This window comes from Zingiber officinale, chromosome 2A, assembly GCF_018446385.1.
Source record: "Zingiber officinale cultivar Zhangliang chromosome 2A, Zo_v1.1, whole genome shotgun sequence".
Classification (NCBI taxonomy): Eukaryota; Viridiplantae; Streptophyta; class Magnoliopsida; order Zingiberales; family Zingiberaceae; genus Zingiber; species Zingiber officinale.
This window is the reverse complement of record NC_055988.1, coordinates 131458183-131470811: the sequence shown is the minus strand read 5'-3', so window position 1 is coordinate 131470811 and position 12629 is coordinate 131458183. Positions and strand designations below refer to the sequence as shown.

Genomic DNA, 12629 nt, shown 5'->3' with positions numbered 1-12629 from the left:
CCACGCGGGTCGCGGGCCTAGGCGGGTCGACCCACGGCGGACTTGGGTTGATAAAATTCTAACCCAACCCGTTTAATTGGTTTGGCGGGGCGGGCCAACCCAACTGGCCTAACCCAAATTGACGGCTCTACAAATTAGGGTATATATACCATATTATTAAAGAGAGAAAATTAAAAGTATCTGAAAAAAATATTCTTCGTTTAAAAATTATTAAATAGCATCCTACCGTATAATACTTTTTTACGACTAAAATTACATTATAAAAATTTACTCCGCCTTAAAATTTTAATTTTAAGGGGCACAAACAACAATTTATAGTAAATTTAAGAAATGCATGTATTGAATAAAAAAAATTTCAAAATAAATTAGACAGAAAAATTAAAAGAGTTCCTTTTTATCTATATTATTAAAAAAAAATATTCCTCTTTTAAAATTTATTAAAAATGTATTTCATTTAAGAATATTGTAGCATCAAATTAAATGAAATAGCATTTTAATAACGTACACTAATTTGATTGGCGATATAAAAAAACATTAAAAACATTGCTTTTTTTATTTTCTTTAGTATATTCACATTAGTTTGCGAGTGGATTTAAAAATATTAAAAATCACAAATTTAGCTAATTGATAAATCAAATTGTGAACACTTTTCTCCTATAAATTAGTTTTAAGTTGTATTTTAAGATCGACTTTCCTTGTTCACTTTGTTTTTTGGTATTTGTCACTGCTTTTCACTGTAAAGGGATCCGGCGGAAGGGAAGGGTGAAGAAGAAGTAAGAGCGATGGGCGGCGTGGCGTCGTCGGTGGCCGCGAAGCTGGCCTTCTTTCCGCCTTCGCCGCCGTCGTATGAGATGGTGACGGACCCCACGACGGGGATGCTGAGGTTGAGCCGCTTCCCCCACCGTGAGAACGTGGAGGTGCTCCGCCTCCCCACACGCCGAGGAACTCAGATCGTTGCCGTGTACGTCCGGAATCCCATGGCGAGCTCCACGCTCCTCTACTCCCACGGAAACGCTGCCGACCTCGGCCAGATGTACGAGCTCTTCCTCGAGCTCGGCATCCACCTCCGCGTAAACCTCTTTGCGTACGACCATCATTGCCCTTGCCCAGCTCAACTCTTTCGATCGATTCGTATTGTTTTTCGTGCTGATGCCTAATATCGGATCTTGACGAGGAGAAGGTTTGCCGGTCAATTGGTTCGAGTAAAGTCAAAATAGCCTTAGAATTATTTTTGGGTTTTGAATTAGGAGTTTCTGGTAAAGATCGTTTAGTGTTTGATTCTGTACTCCTCTTAAGAATCGTAATGCTTTACTAATCCTCACATCTGTTGGTGGATTTGACATGTACAACTTGCAATGCTTCTGTCACCAATTATTGGACAATTGTGAGTGTACTCTGAGATATAAGGTCGTTTTCAGTTAACTTTAGGTTTTTGGGTGTAAAAAATTAAAAGAGGCCACTCGATTGCCTTTATCTCGGATTATTTTATTCAAAACTGCATTTGAGGCTCAAAATTTTTAAAACAGTGGTTTTGATTTTTTTTATCACTTTGGTTATGAAATTCATTCTTTTCTTGTTGTCTTGGATTCTGAAACTTGTTCTCATAGATTCTGATTCGGATCCTATTTTGCACTTGATTTAGGTTTAATTGTTTGACTAAGCAGTGTGATGGTTTTAAATATAAATAGTTCATGATGTAAAGGCCTTACTCAATTACACCATAGATCTTTGATGCATGAACATATTGTTTGGCTGTTTCTTATATTAATCTTGTGACCAGCTGACAAATTTATGTGTATAGTTATCTGTTAAATTTTATTAACATCTTGTTTAATAACCTAAACTTTAGAAGTCTGAATCCTTTTAGTCTTGTCCTTTGATTCTGTTTAAGTATGTACTTATAGCTATTCTTGTGAAGTTCCATACTGTGAATCAGTACTTTATGTTTGATGCACCTCTGTGCTGTCATGTAGCATGCTCTTTGCAACTGCTTCCAAATAAGTTTTTTTTTTGGGCGTCAAGTAGTATCAAAAAGAGAAATTTATAGTCATTATTGCATTCAAGGGTGAATATCCTGTGAAAATAAATGGAGATAAAAGCACTGGAATTAGTTTGTTTAGTAGTCATTTTATAACTATTTCTTTCTTCAACAATTTGGAATTGTTTGCTCAGAAGTAATGAGAAATCTTTGTAAATAGGTTCATGTTTCTTTGTGTTATAATACAATTTATTTGGCATTTGTTTATGATTGTTCAAGGTTCAAAGGATCTTAAACTAAATTTACTAAGCAAATGGTTGGTTTTGTGTGAATTAATTTTAGCATCTTCGTGATCTTGTTTGATAGAATGAGATTTACCACCCAAGCTACACATTGTTTTCTCTTTTTGACTAGAGAAATTCACCTGCTTTTTATACTTGTGCAGATATGATTATTCTGGATATGGGCAATCTACTGGAAAGGTTTGCACCTATTCTTGATATATTGACAGCTAGGATTTATCCCGTGTCAGAAATTCATAGAAAAATAAGGATGCTGCTATTCTGTATACCAACTTCAAATTTACATATTCTTTTACTTCACAGCCAAATGAACAGAACACTTACGCCGATATAGAGGCTGCTTATAAATGCCTTGTAGAGCAATATGGTACTAAGGAGGAAGAGATTATATTATATGGCCAATCTGTTGGAAGCGGACCGACTGTCAATTTGGCCACTCAACTACCTCGTTTGCGTGCTATTGTTTTACATAGTGCTATACTATCAGGTTTAAGAGTGATGTATCCAGTAAAGCGTACATATTGGTTTGACATCTATAAGGTTAGAATTATCTGTTCTGTAACTATCTTACTTTTTACTTGTGTTATGGCAAATTCAGTTATCTGAATCCTTTCTATCACCATTTATTTCCAGAATATTGACAAAATTCCCTTGGTCAAATGCCCTGTACTAATAATCCATGTAAGTTTTCTTCTCAACTGGATTCTGTTGCCTTCAGTGTTAATTGTGTTGTACTAGATTGTGTGCAAGAGCTTGTTTCCTTGTTAGAAATGATATTACATCTTTGATGCTTACAGTATGCTTCTAAGAGCAGTACCATATGGCTGGTAACACATGTGACTAATGCTTTAAAGTCTATTCATGTACTATCGTTATTTCCTGATTTTCTTTGATCTAATTTTTAAACTGTTTATGTTACTACACATGAGTACTATTCATGAGAAATGAAGCAGGCAGTTGTGCCCTACTATTTTCTGTAAAACTTGAAGTAAAACAGTGAAAAAAATATTAGGTGAATTAGATCTGCGGGCTTAGTATTATTAAGGTGATTGACTAACCACTTAGTCCAAAAAATATTAGGAAAGGAACCGGTTTATATGTTCCTATTATTAACACTCACTGACACTTCCTTTTCTTGAACTCGCTACTAAGGAAGTGATCAATTTACATTTGGTCATATCATTAACAAGTATATTATGGATTATTCTTTCTTCCATCAGGATTACCTGTCATAGACTCATAGATCTGAGTAATACCTTAGGCTTACCCAATGTATATTTTACTAATGCACACATCGATAATGAGCAGCTAATTGCATGATAATTGAAAATTAACAATTGCTTAGCAGAATATATTTTAAGCCCGGGTGTCTAGATATTTCTACATTTCATTCACATGAAGGTGACCGGCTCGGCCTCATCAAATTTTTCCACCGACCACCGCCCAGATGAGCCACGAGGAATGGACCAGCACCACGAGTGATTCGCGTGTCGTAGGCGTTTATTTGTGTTGCATGGGAATCAAACCCTCATTGTTTGGGAAACTCGTCCGTCCGCGTACTATCGCACAAAGCCCCAATTCCCAAGGGAACTTAGCAGAATATCCCGGGGGCACTTAGCATAATATTTTCTACAAAAGGTGAAATTCGTCACCCTGGTGCCTCCCCCGACTACCCCCACATCATTGGGAGTGAGTAAATCAGGAAATCGAAGTTAATCATCACATGGGAGAGTAATTCCTCAGGCTTTATCGGGATTCGACCCTTGCTCGATTCTATGAACGTGTCATATGATAACCAACTAAGGTCACTTAGCAAAATATATTAATTAATTAGGTTACCGGAAGCACTCGCGGCAGGCACAGAAACCCAGCATCCATTAGTTGTGCGTCCCATTTGAAAAAAAAAAATCCCTATAAATGTGGCGTAGCTTGGAATCAAACCGTGAGTACTTGGGTAACAACGGGACACCCTTTCACTGCACCATAGCCCCGGGGGCCACTTAGCAGAATATATTGTATAGACTGATGGTGGACAGGAATATAAATTGAAAGGCAATAAGTTGGATAGCCTTGAAGTTCATTTCCCTTAGTAAAGGAATATTAACAAACATCCTTTTCCATGGCAGGGCTAGGAATTTTCTTAAGTGGGTGCAATGCCTTTCATAAAAGAGAAATTATATTTTATATTTAGAATGTTTGAAATATTTTGTGGCAAATGCCAATTTATTTTAGGTAAAAAAATTTCCTTTTAAAAATTGAAAGACTAGAAACATTAAGTACATTATTAATTACAAGAAGTATGAGAAATTGTATTATTAATTATATGAAATAAAAATTCCAGATAATACATCGGTTCAATCAATCAATAATATGACCTATCATATTTATAATTGTAAAAAATCACTCATTGAATCTAAGTTAATTTAGCAACTAAATCGAGATTGAATATATGTAATTGTAAGCCTAAAAGCATGGAGGGAAAGTCCCCTTATTACATAGAAATAAAGTCTAATAAATTTACACTAATATATTACTAAATTTAGTAATTTTGTAATATGAGAAAAAGAATTGTGAATGAGTAGAATGCTTGTTAACAACTTTGATACTTGATTTGGTAAAAGTTTGTTTATGGTGGTTCGATTTAAGAAAGATGAACATCCTCAATCATTAGTCTACCAGTATCATTATAAACTTGTCTAAGGTTTGAATGTGATCTTGTATTTTTAGTTTTTTTTTTAATTTTGCTATATAAAGAATATAATAATATATCTATCCTTGATACAACTTGTGTTTATTATTTTTAATATTATAAATTTTATAGTTTCAAATTATCTATGCTATGTTAAAAATGAAAAACAATAAAAGTTTAGATATATGTTTCACATAAATTATATGGCAACCTTGTTTCTACTTGAGCTTGATAAAAGCTCAAGATCCACTCAACCTTGATAATTTATTTAATGAACAAGCTTGAACATGTTTTTTTTAAGTTCAATAAGATAAATGAATAAGCTTGAAGATAGTCAAGCTCGCCACAGTTGGGCTCATTTACAACCTTAATCAGAAGGAGATTTGGAAATTATGGGAGGTGAGAAAGAGAATGGATAAATTAAATGGTGAAAATAATACTATTTTTTCTTTTATATAATATTATTTATTTCTTGTGGAGTCAATTCACCCTGCAAGAGTTGGTTCACTTCTGTCCTTTCTTTGTTTCGGTAGAGACTACAAAGATAACTTGGCTTCCATTCCCTAAGATTGTAAGTTTAAGGAATAAACGTCAACTTAACCTGTCCTGTATCATCCATATAAACAAGAGTATTGTCTGTCTCTGCACATACTTGGCATCCTGACTCCTGAGCATACTTGAAGCAAACCATAAACTCAAGAAAGTAGCCCCGAAGCAGATTCAACTTGATAGTTGCATTTGCACTGATATAAATATATTGAATTGGAACCTTACTAGAAACCTTCCTACCCAAAAGCTGGAATTATTTCCTGTTACTTGCTTTTACTTGCACATGCGGTGTATCAGTTTCTTCTGTTGTAGTGCACTTGTGCATGATTATTGTACATGTGAATTTCATGCGTAATCCTTTCTATAGGGACTATCAGATGAAGTCGTAGATTGCTCTCATGGCAAGAAACTATGGGAACTATGCAAGGAGAAGTATGAGCCACTTTGGCTCAAAGGTGGGAAGCATTGTGATCTAGAGCTTTTCCCTGACTACATCAAACATCTCAAAAAATTTATTTCCACCGTGGAGAAATCACCTTCCCAAAGAAGCACCCCCCAAATAAGTACAGATAGGTTTGAGCCACCAAGGAAGAGCTCAGATTGCTTTGAACCCTCGAGGAAGAGCTCTGATTTCAGGGAGAAGCACAGGCTGAGTACAGATAAGATGAGAACTAAGGATCGGAGAAGTGGCAACATGGATAAAATGGGCAAATTGAAGGCTTCATTTGACCAGTTGGAGAAGTTCAGGAGAAGTGTGGATCATGTGGACAAGTCTAAGAAGAATACTGATCAGCTGGATAAGGGACGGAAGAGTGTCGACCGATTGGACAGAGTATGGGCTGGCTAATAAGTTCAACTGTTTGTAAAATTTAAATGTGGTTTTGTTGTATCAAAAATTTAATCTGTGCTTCTTTGTGTTCACCAACCATGTAGCTTATTTGTAGTTGTCACAGAACAATAGCTAGAGCTGGGACTGAAGAAAATTGATGTAGTGTTTTAGTACATGAGCTATAGTTAAATCAAATCCTTCCATGAGAATGGTAGACATGCTTAACATTGTGATTCTGTATGAATATCCATGTGCCAAAGTTTTCATTTTAGAAACATCTGCTGCAAAAATAAATGTTTGGGTGTTGTAATTCTTCTGCTGTCCAAAATAATAATAATAATAAAAAAGGGTGGAGCATTTTAGTTTTATGGTTGGTGTGTCATTTGGGTGAGATTCAGTGATGCTACATCCTCATCCACTTTCTTACTTATTCATCAAAATTTATCTTATCTGTGTTGATCCTAAAACGAACACTAGAACGAGTGCATCGCCTTTGTTTTACCATTTGCCACTTGAAGTTTTAGCTAAAGTTGCTTTAAGTGAAACAATTTAGTCAAACCTACTAGTTGCTTAAGTTGGAACATTTTAACCAAAGCTACACTGTAGTAAATCTAGCTCAAGCTATGTAATAGTTGGCCAAAACTGCTCCAACTTTAAAATTTTCAATCAAAATTATTATAGCAATGCTAAAAAAATATTTTCAATTAAGAGTTTTTTTTTAAAGAGAATGTCCTTTCAATCAATAATAATGAAAATAAAGGGCACCACTCAATAATTTTCTCTTAATTGTTCTACCTCGATCAATGCCTTTCGGAGCAATAATGGCTTATTGGCTTAGGCCTTACGTACCTCACTTGAGTTGTAAAATAAATGTGTCATTCCTTATCAGATGTAATGCTCCATAAATGTGCCAAAGCCACAAGGACCATGTATAATGTTTCCTCCACTAGAATACAAGATCCACCCACTTTTATGTGACTCACTAATTTGTATTATCTTAAAATTTCCATTTTTGTTTGGTTCTTTTGCACTTCCATAGATCTTTCCTTCACATTGATGACAAGGAGACAACATTATTAGACGTCGACGGGCAATGGATGGTGGACCATAGTTTTTTCGCATGGTAAAATTTCTAAAGGGTGTCTTTGTCCTCGACTTGTTGATTACCCAAGGGGTGTTGCTTTGTTCATGTTTAATACCCTGAATATGCTTATTGATTGAGGAGCAACCTAGTGGACCACTAAGGAATTGACAAACATTGAGACAATGCATGAATTGGTCTAGAAAATAGATCGCTCGTTAGTCAAAATGGATTAATTCCTCATCTACTCTATTAACATACTAAAACCCCTTGGATGTTTGGTCTAATAGTTTGTCTCTATGTGGCCTTAAAATTTTATCGATAGTTCATCGGACTTGCAACCAATAGAAGATGATATCTCTGGCTCACAAGGAGCTCACGACCTTCGCATGATTCACTATTGACTACAACTCTCTCATCTCACCTCATATTTTAGCACACTTTAGATTTGTGTGAAGTGTTATTTTTTTTTTTCATTTATTTTTCCTGTTCTCTTACTGTGATAGTTCCTTGACTACTCAATATCTATCCTATAAGCCTTGTGTTTCTAACTCTTACTTTGTATATTATTGGTGTAATCATTTTTTTAGTCCACGTTGACCCAGCTAGCTCGAGTTAAATTTTGATATTTGATCAATATATTTATTAGTTGAACAAAATATCAAGTAAGTCAAAGTTGACTGAATACTTGATAATTAATTAATATGCTTGACGGTTAAGTAAAATATCAAGTAAAGGGAGAGATTTATTAGTGCAATCGACCTTGAGTCAACATTGACCAAGATCGATTTTGATGCTTGATGAGTGGGTGAAAATTCAAGTAGGTTAAAGTTGATCAGATAATTGATAGTGGAAAAGTCCAAGTGAGTCATAGTTAATTGAACATTTAGCAGTTGGAAGTCCAACATTGAGTTGGCAAAGTCAAAGTCCAAGTGAGTCATGGAGGGTCAGATATTTGGCATAAGATGTAAAGTGCAAGTGAGTCAAACTTGACTGAATACTTGGCAATTGTGAAAGTTTTAACAGTCATGGATGATAGTATGTTAGGCATATGGTGATAGTCCTAACAAGTCATGGAAGACTGAATGTTATGCATGAAATAGGAAGTCCAAGTCAATTAAGGCTGATTGGACACTTAGCAATGGTAAAATTTTGACAGGTCAAGATTGACCTGATGTTAGGCAATGATGAAGTCTCAGTAGGCCAAGGCTGATCGAATGCTAGGTAATGAAGAAATATCGATAAGTCAAGGTTGACTGAATGTTAGGCAATGGAGAAGTTCCAACATATTAAGATTGATCAGATGTTATGCAAAGGAAGTTTCGGTAGATAGGGCGGGCTGTAAATGAACCAAACGTTTATGAAGAAACTTGGCGTTCGACTTAGTAAGAGCTTGTTTATGTTCGTTCAATATACAAAAGATCAATTAAACAAACAAGCTTGAACAGCTCGTTAAACTAAACAAACAAGCTTGAACACATATGTGTTCAGCTTGTTAACGTTCGTGAACAACGTTCGTAAATAATATTCATGAACAATGTTCGTGAACAATGTTCACGGACCATATTCATTAATAAAACTCTTATTAATATGCTAAATAAATAATAAAATAAAATAAACAAATAAGTTTAAATTATCAAGCTTAATAACCAATCAAACAATTAAAAGTTTCAAACAATTAAATAAACTTGAATTGAGAGCTCAATAACATTTAAATGAACCAAGCTTGAACCAAACTCAAGCTAAGCTTGAATTGAGAGCTCGATAACATCTAAACAAACCAAACTCAAGCCAAGTTTCAAACAAGCTCAAGCTCATAAAAAATAAATCAAGCTAAGCTTGAATAATTATTTCAAAATCTTGGTTCATTTTAAGCTCGGCACGGCTTGGCTCGGTTACCTTATCAAATAAGTCTGAACACCCCAAAGCTCGGCTTGGTTCGTTTACAACCCTATCGGTAGGTCAAGGTTGATTGCATGCTAAGTAAAGGATTCAACCTTTGTAAAGCTGAAACAAAAGTATCAGTTGACTGTTATAGACTAGCAATTGACTAATGAATTATAAAATCTCAAGTTTGAGGTTTGAGGAGAATTAAAAGGGTTTATAATATATCAATTGACTACTAGTATGAGCAAGATAACACTATTAGAGCGAATAGAGAGTTTCTAAATTCATTCAAAAACTCAAATGTTGATCTAACAGTTGACTATTTTGGTCAATGCTAAGATTGAAGAGTCATTCTATAGGAGCAACATTTGAATTTTGGATGAACAATCGACTGATGGTAATAAACAGTTGAGTGTTAGGTAGTTTCCAATCACAATAGGAATCCTATAAAAGGAAGGTTTCATGGATGATTCTGGCACTGGTTCTTGGAGGTTTTGAGGGGAAGTGCAACACTACATTCCAGACCTATAAGGGCAAATCCAAAGAAACCAAAAGCAAGCAAATTAAAGATCTCTTGTATAAATAGTTTATTTACATTGTGTTTCATTTTCATCTTTACCTTTTTATTTAGTTATTGTTGCTTGTAGTATAGGGATTGTAAGAAATTTGTCCGTCTTCGAAAGGTATCCGAGAAAAAGAAATGATAGTAATGCTACTGCTAGGATGATAGATAGGTCATGGAGTAGGAATTAGGGATTTTGAATCATATAAAAATGATTTATTGTGCTTGTATGTTGTTTGTATTTGTTGTTGTTATTTCCACGGTATTTTAACTAGTTGTAGATGAGCACAATGAATGACTAACACAATCGAAGTGAATCGATATTCACCCCTTCTAACGACATCAATAATCCTATCAAGTGATATTAGAGTAGGGTCTTGAAAGTAACTAGAGGAAGAAAAGGGGGATTTTGATCCCTTTGATACCTAACAAGTGATATTAGAGGAAGAAGATAAGTTGAATGGAGTTTGAAAAAGGTTTTAGATATGACACTCGATTTTCACCGTCTTTCGGATTAGGAGGGTTTTCTCAATGGAAGGTAAGGGTGAAAATTTTTTTAATGATGGACATCAACAATTGGTTCATCCTAGTGGAAGAATTGGAAACTCCAATAGATAGCAAAGACAAACTCCTCAAGAAAAAGAAATAGATTGAGAGGCAAACTCAAAAATCTAAGACAAACAACATAGTAACCAAAATTTTAACTAATTTAGTGTCTAATGTAATTGTGTGTAAATTAGGTAAATACAAGGATGCATGTGATCTATGGTGTAAGTTGGTCAAGTTCCATGAAGATTATCCTCAACACAAAATGAAGACGAGCACAAGGAGGGATGTTCATTGACTCAAGAACAAGAGCACTCAAAGGTTAGCAGGTGCTCAACATCCATGATAGAAGGTAAAGAAACCTCTACCTCATGGATTGAAGGGGAGTTTATGCCATTAACACTGGAACGAAAGAACCATGAATATCCGAAGTCAATGAGAAGGAAGCATGTGTCATCCCTACTATACCCTAGAAAATATAACAATTGTTAAAAATAAAGATCGCATCATATATTTTGAGTGTGGTGAGAAGGTATTATAATAGTAAGTGTCTAAAATTAACAAGATGAAAGCTTAAGTGACATTTAAGGAAAAGGAGAGTCAATAGAAGTTGGACCCTTAGTATAAAAGGACAAGGAGCACATAATGTATTTTTCATGCAAACAACGAGGACATTATCGGAATCAATTTTAAGGGAAAGGAACTTAATTAGGATAAAGGAGGAAACTTAAGTTTTGGAGAAGCTTCTAAAGTAAAAAAACTAAGGTACCACAATTTAATAGAATTTATTTATGTCATGATAAGAAACATGTTGTAACTAAATTTTATGATTTTCATGTTCATTATCATGAGAATTGGAAACAAGATAAACCTATGGAAAACTTTAGATTGTCTCATGATAGGCTTAGTTTACCTAATTGATGTAACATAAATTTACCCTGCACCTCAGAGCAATGATGCAGTGCCATAAATCCACCTCGCACTATAGAGAGATAACGTTCAAGCTTTCTCCTCATTTTCTTTCATGACATGGTTGACTTTGCAAATATAACTGTCACGCCCCGTGGAAGTCCCTGTCCGAAGAAATTTCGACAGCACCTCCCCTGTACGGGTGACAATCTGAAACATTTCTACAGACACAATATACATCAGCCATAGGCGGCTGGAATATATACACAACCACGCAGTTATATATAAATCTAACAGCCCACTCGGTTGTAACAAAACCAAACATAGCGGAAATCCAATAGACAACACATATAACTATAAACAAAGACTGCTAGCCGGCTAGGCTTACACTACACAACAACACAACACTCCAGAAACAAAACCGGAACACAAAGCCAAATACACACATTCATCTACCAAAATACAAATAAACAAAAACGGAGACATGTCTTCTGATGTGACGTGGGGACTGACAGGCAGGATACTCCAAGCGACTCCATAAACAAGCTAGTTCCTGAAAAAGATAGTGTCAACGGGGGTGAGTTCAACAACTCAGCAGATACCTAGTTGACATGTATAGTAAACTATAACAAATAGAAATAACTATGGAGTACAGTCTCCTAGACAAAAGCTGGAAATGCACAATAGGAAAGGGCTGAAGAGAACTGTACTCACCAGGGCCTCCTATCAGAATGGTCAGGTCGTCAGACCGAGAGTATCATAAATCCTGTATGCATGTCAAACATATGCATATATCCATCCAAATGCAGCATATAAGTGCAGCAAAAACAATCAGTAAATGCATAAATGCATATGATGCCAATGACATGGTCATCCTTGACTCCAGTCAGCCATCTCACACACAACGGTGAGACCGAGTGGGTAGGGCTGTGACAACCGTGCACTCTGCCGTCACTACTCCTGATGAGTGACCGAGTGGACGGGATGCTATCGAAGTACACCTATCCTCCTATCCCAAATCATAAATGAGGGAGCTCAATGCTCTCATCTCCCGGTACACGATGATGGGGAGGAATCTCTACCGGCTACCACGTTACGTCACACTACCCATGAGCGGACCAACGAAGCCAAACAAAGTCCAACCGCCTGCCGGCTACCACGCTGCTACACTAAACCAGCAGAGCCAAACAGAGCAGAACTGTCTACCGGCTACCACGCTGAGCCACCAAACCAACAGAGACAAACAGCAGAACTGCCACACACATGTCTGATATACCACTAACCCATGAGTGGTGGT

General features: G+C 35.9%; 1 protein-coding gene across 1 annotated transcript; it reads left to right on the top strand.

Moving 5' to 3' along the window:
- The first annotated feature begins 680 nt into the window (after positions 1-680).
- LOC122042344 (alpha/beta hydrolase domain-containing protein 17C-like) lies at positions 681-6572 on the top strand. Its single transcript, XM_042602399.1, has 5 exons — positions 681-1084; positions 2424-2460; positions 2584-2820; positions 2914-2961; positions 5886-6572. The coding sequence occupies exons 1-5, from the start codon at positions 783-785 to the stop codon at positions 6363-6365; spliced, it is 1104 nt and encodes a 367-aa protein (XP_042458333.1). The 5' UTR covers positions 681-782; the 3' UTR covers positions 6366-6572.
- Positions 6573-12629: the final 6057 nt, after the last annotated feature.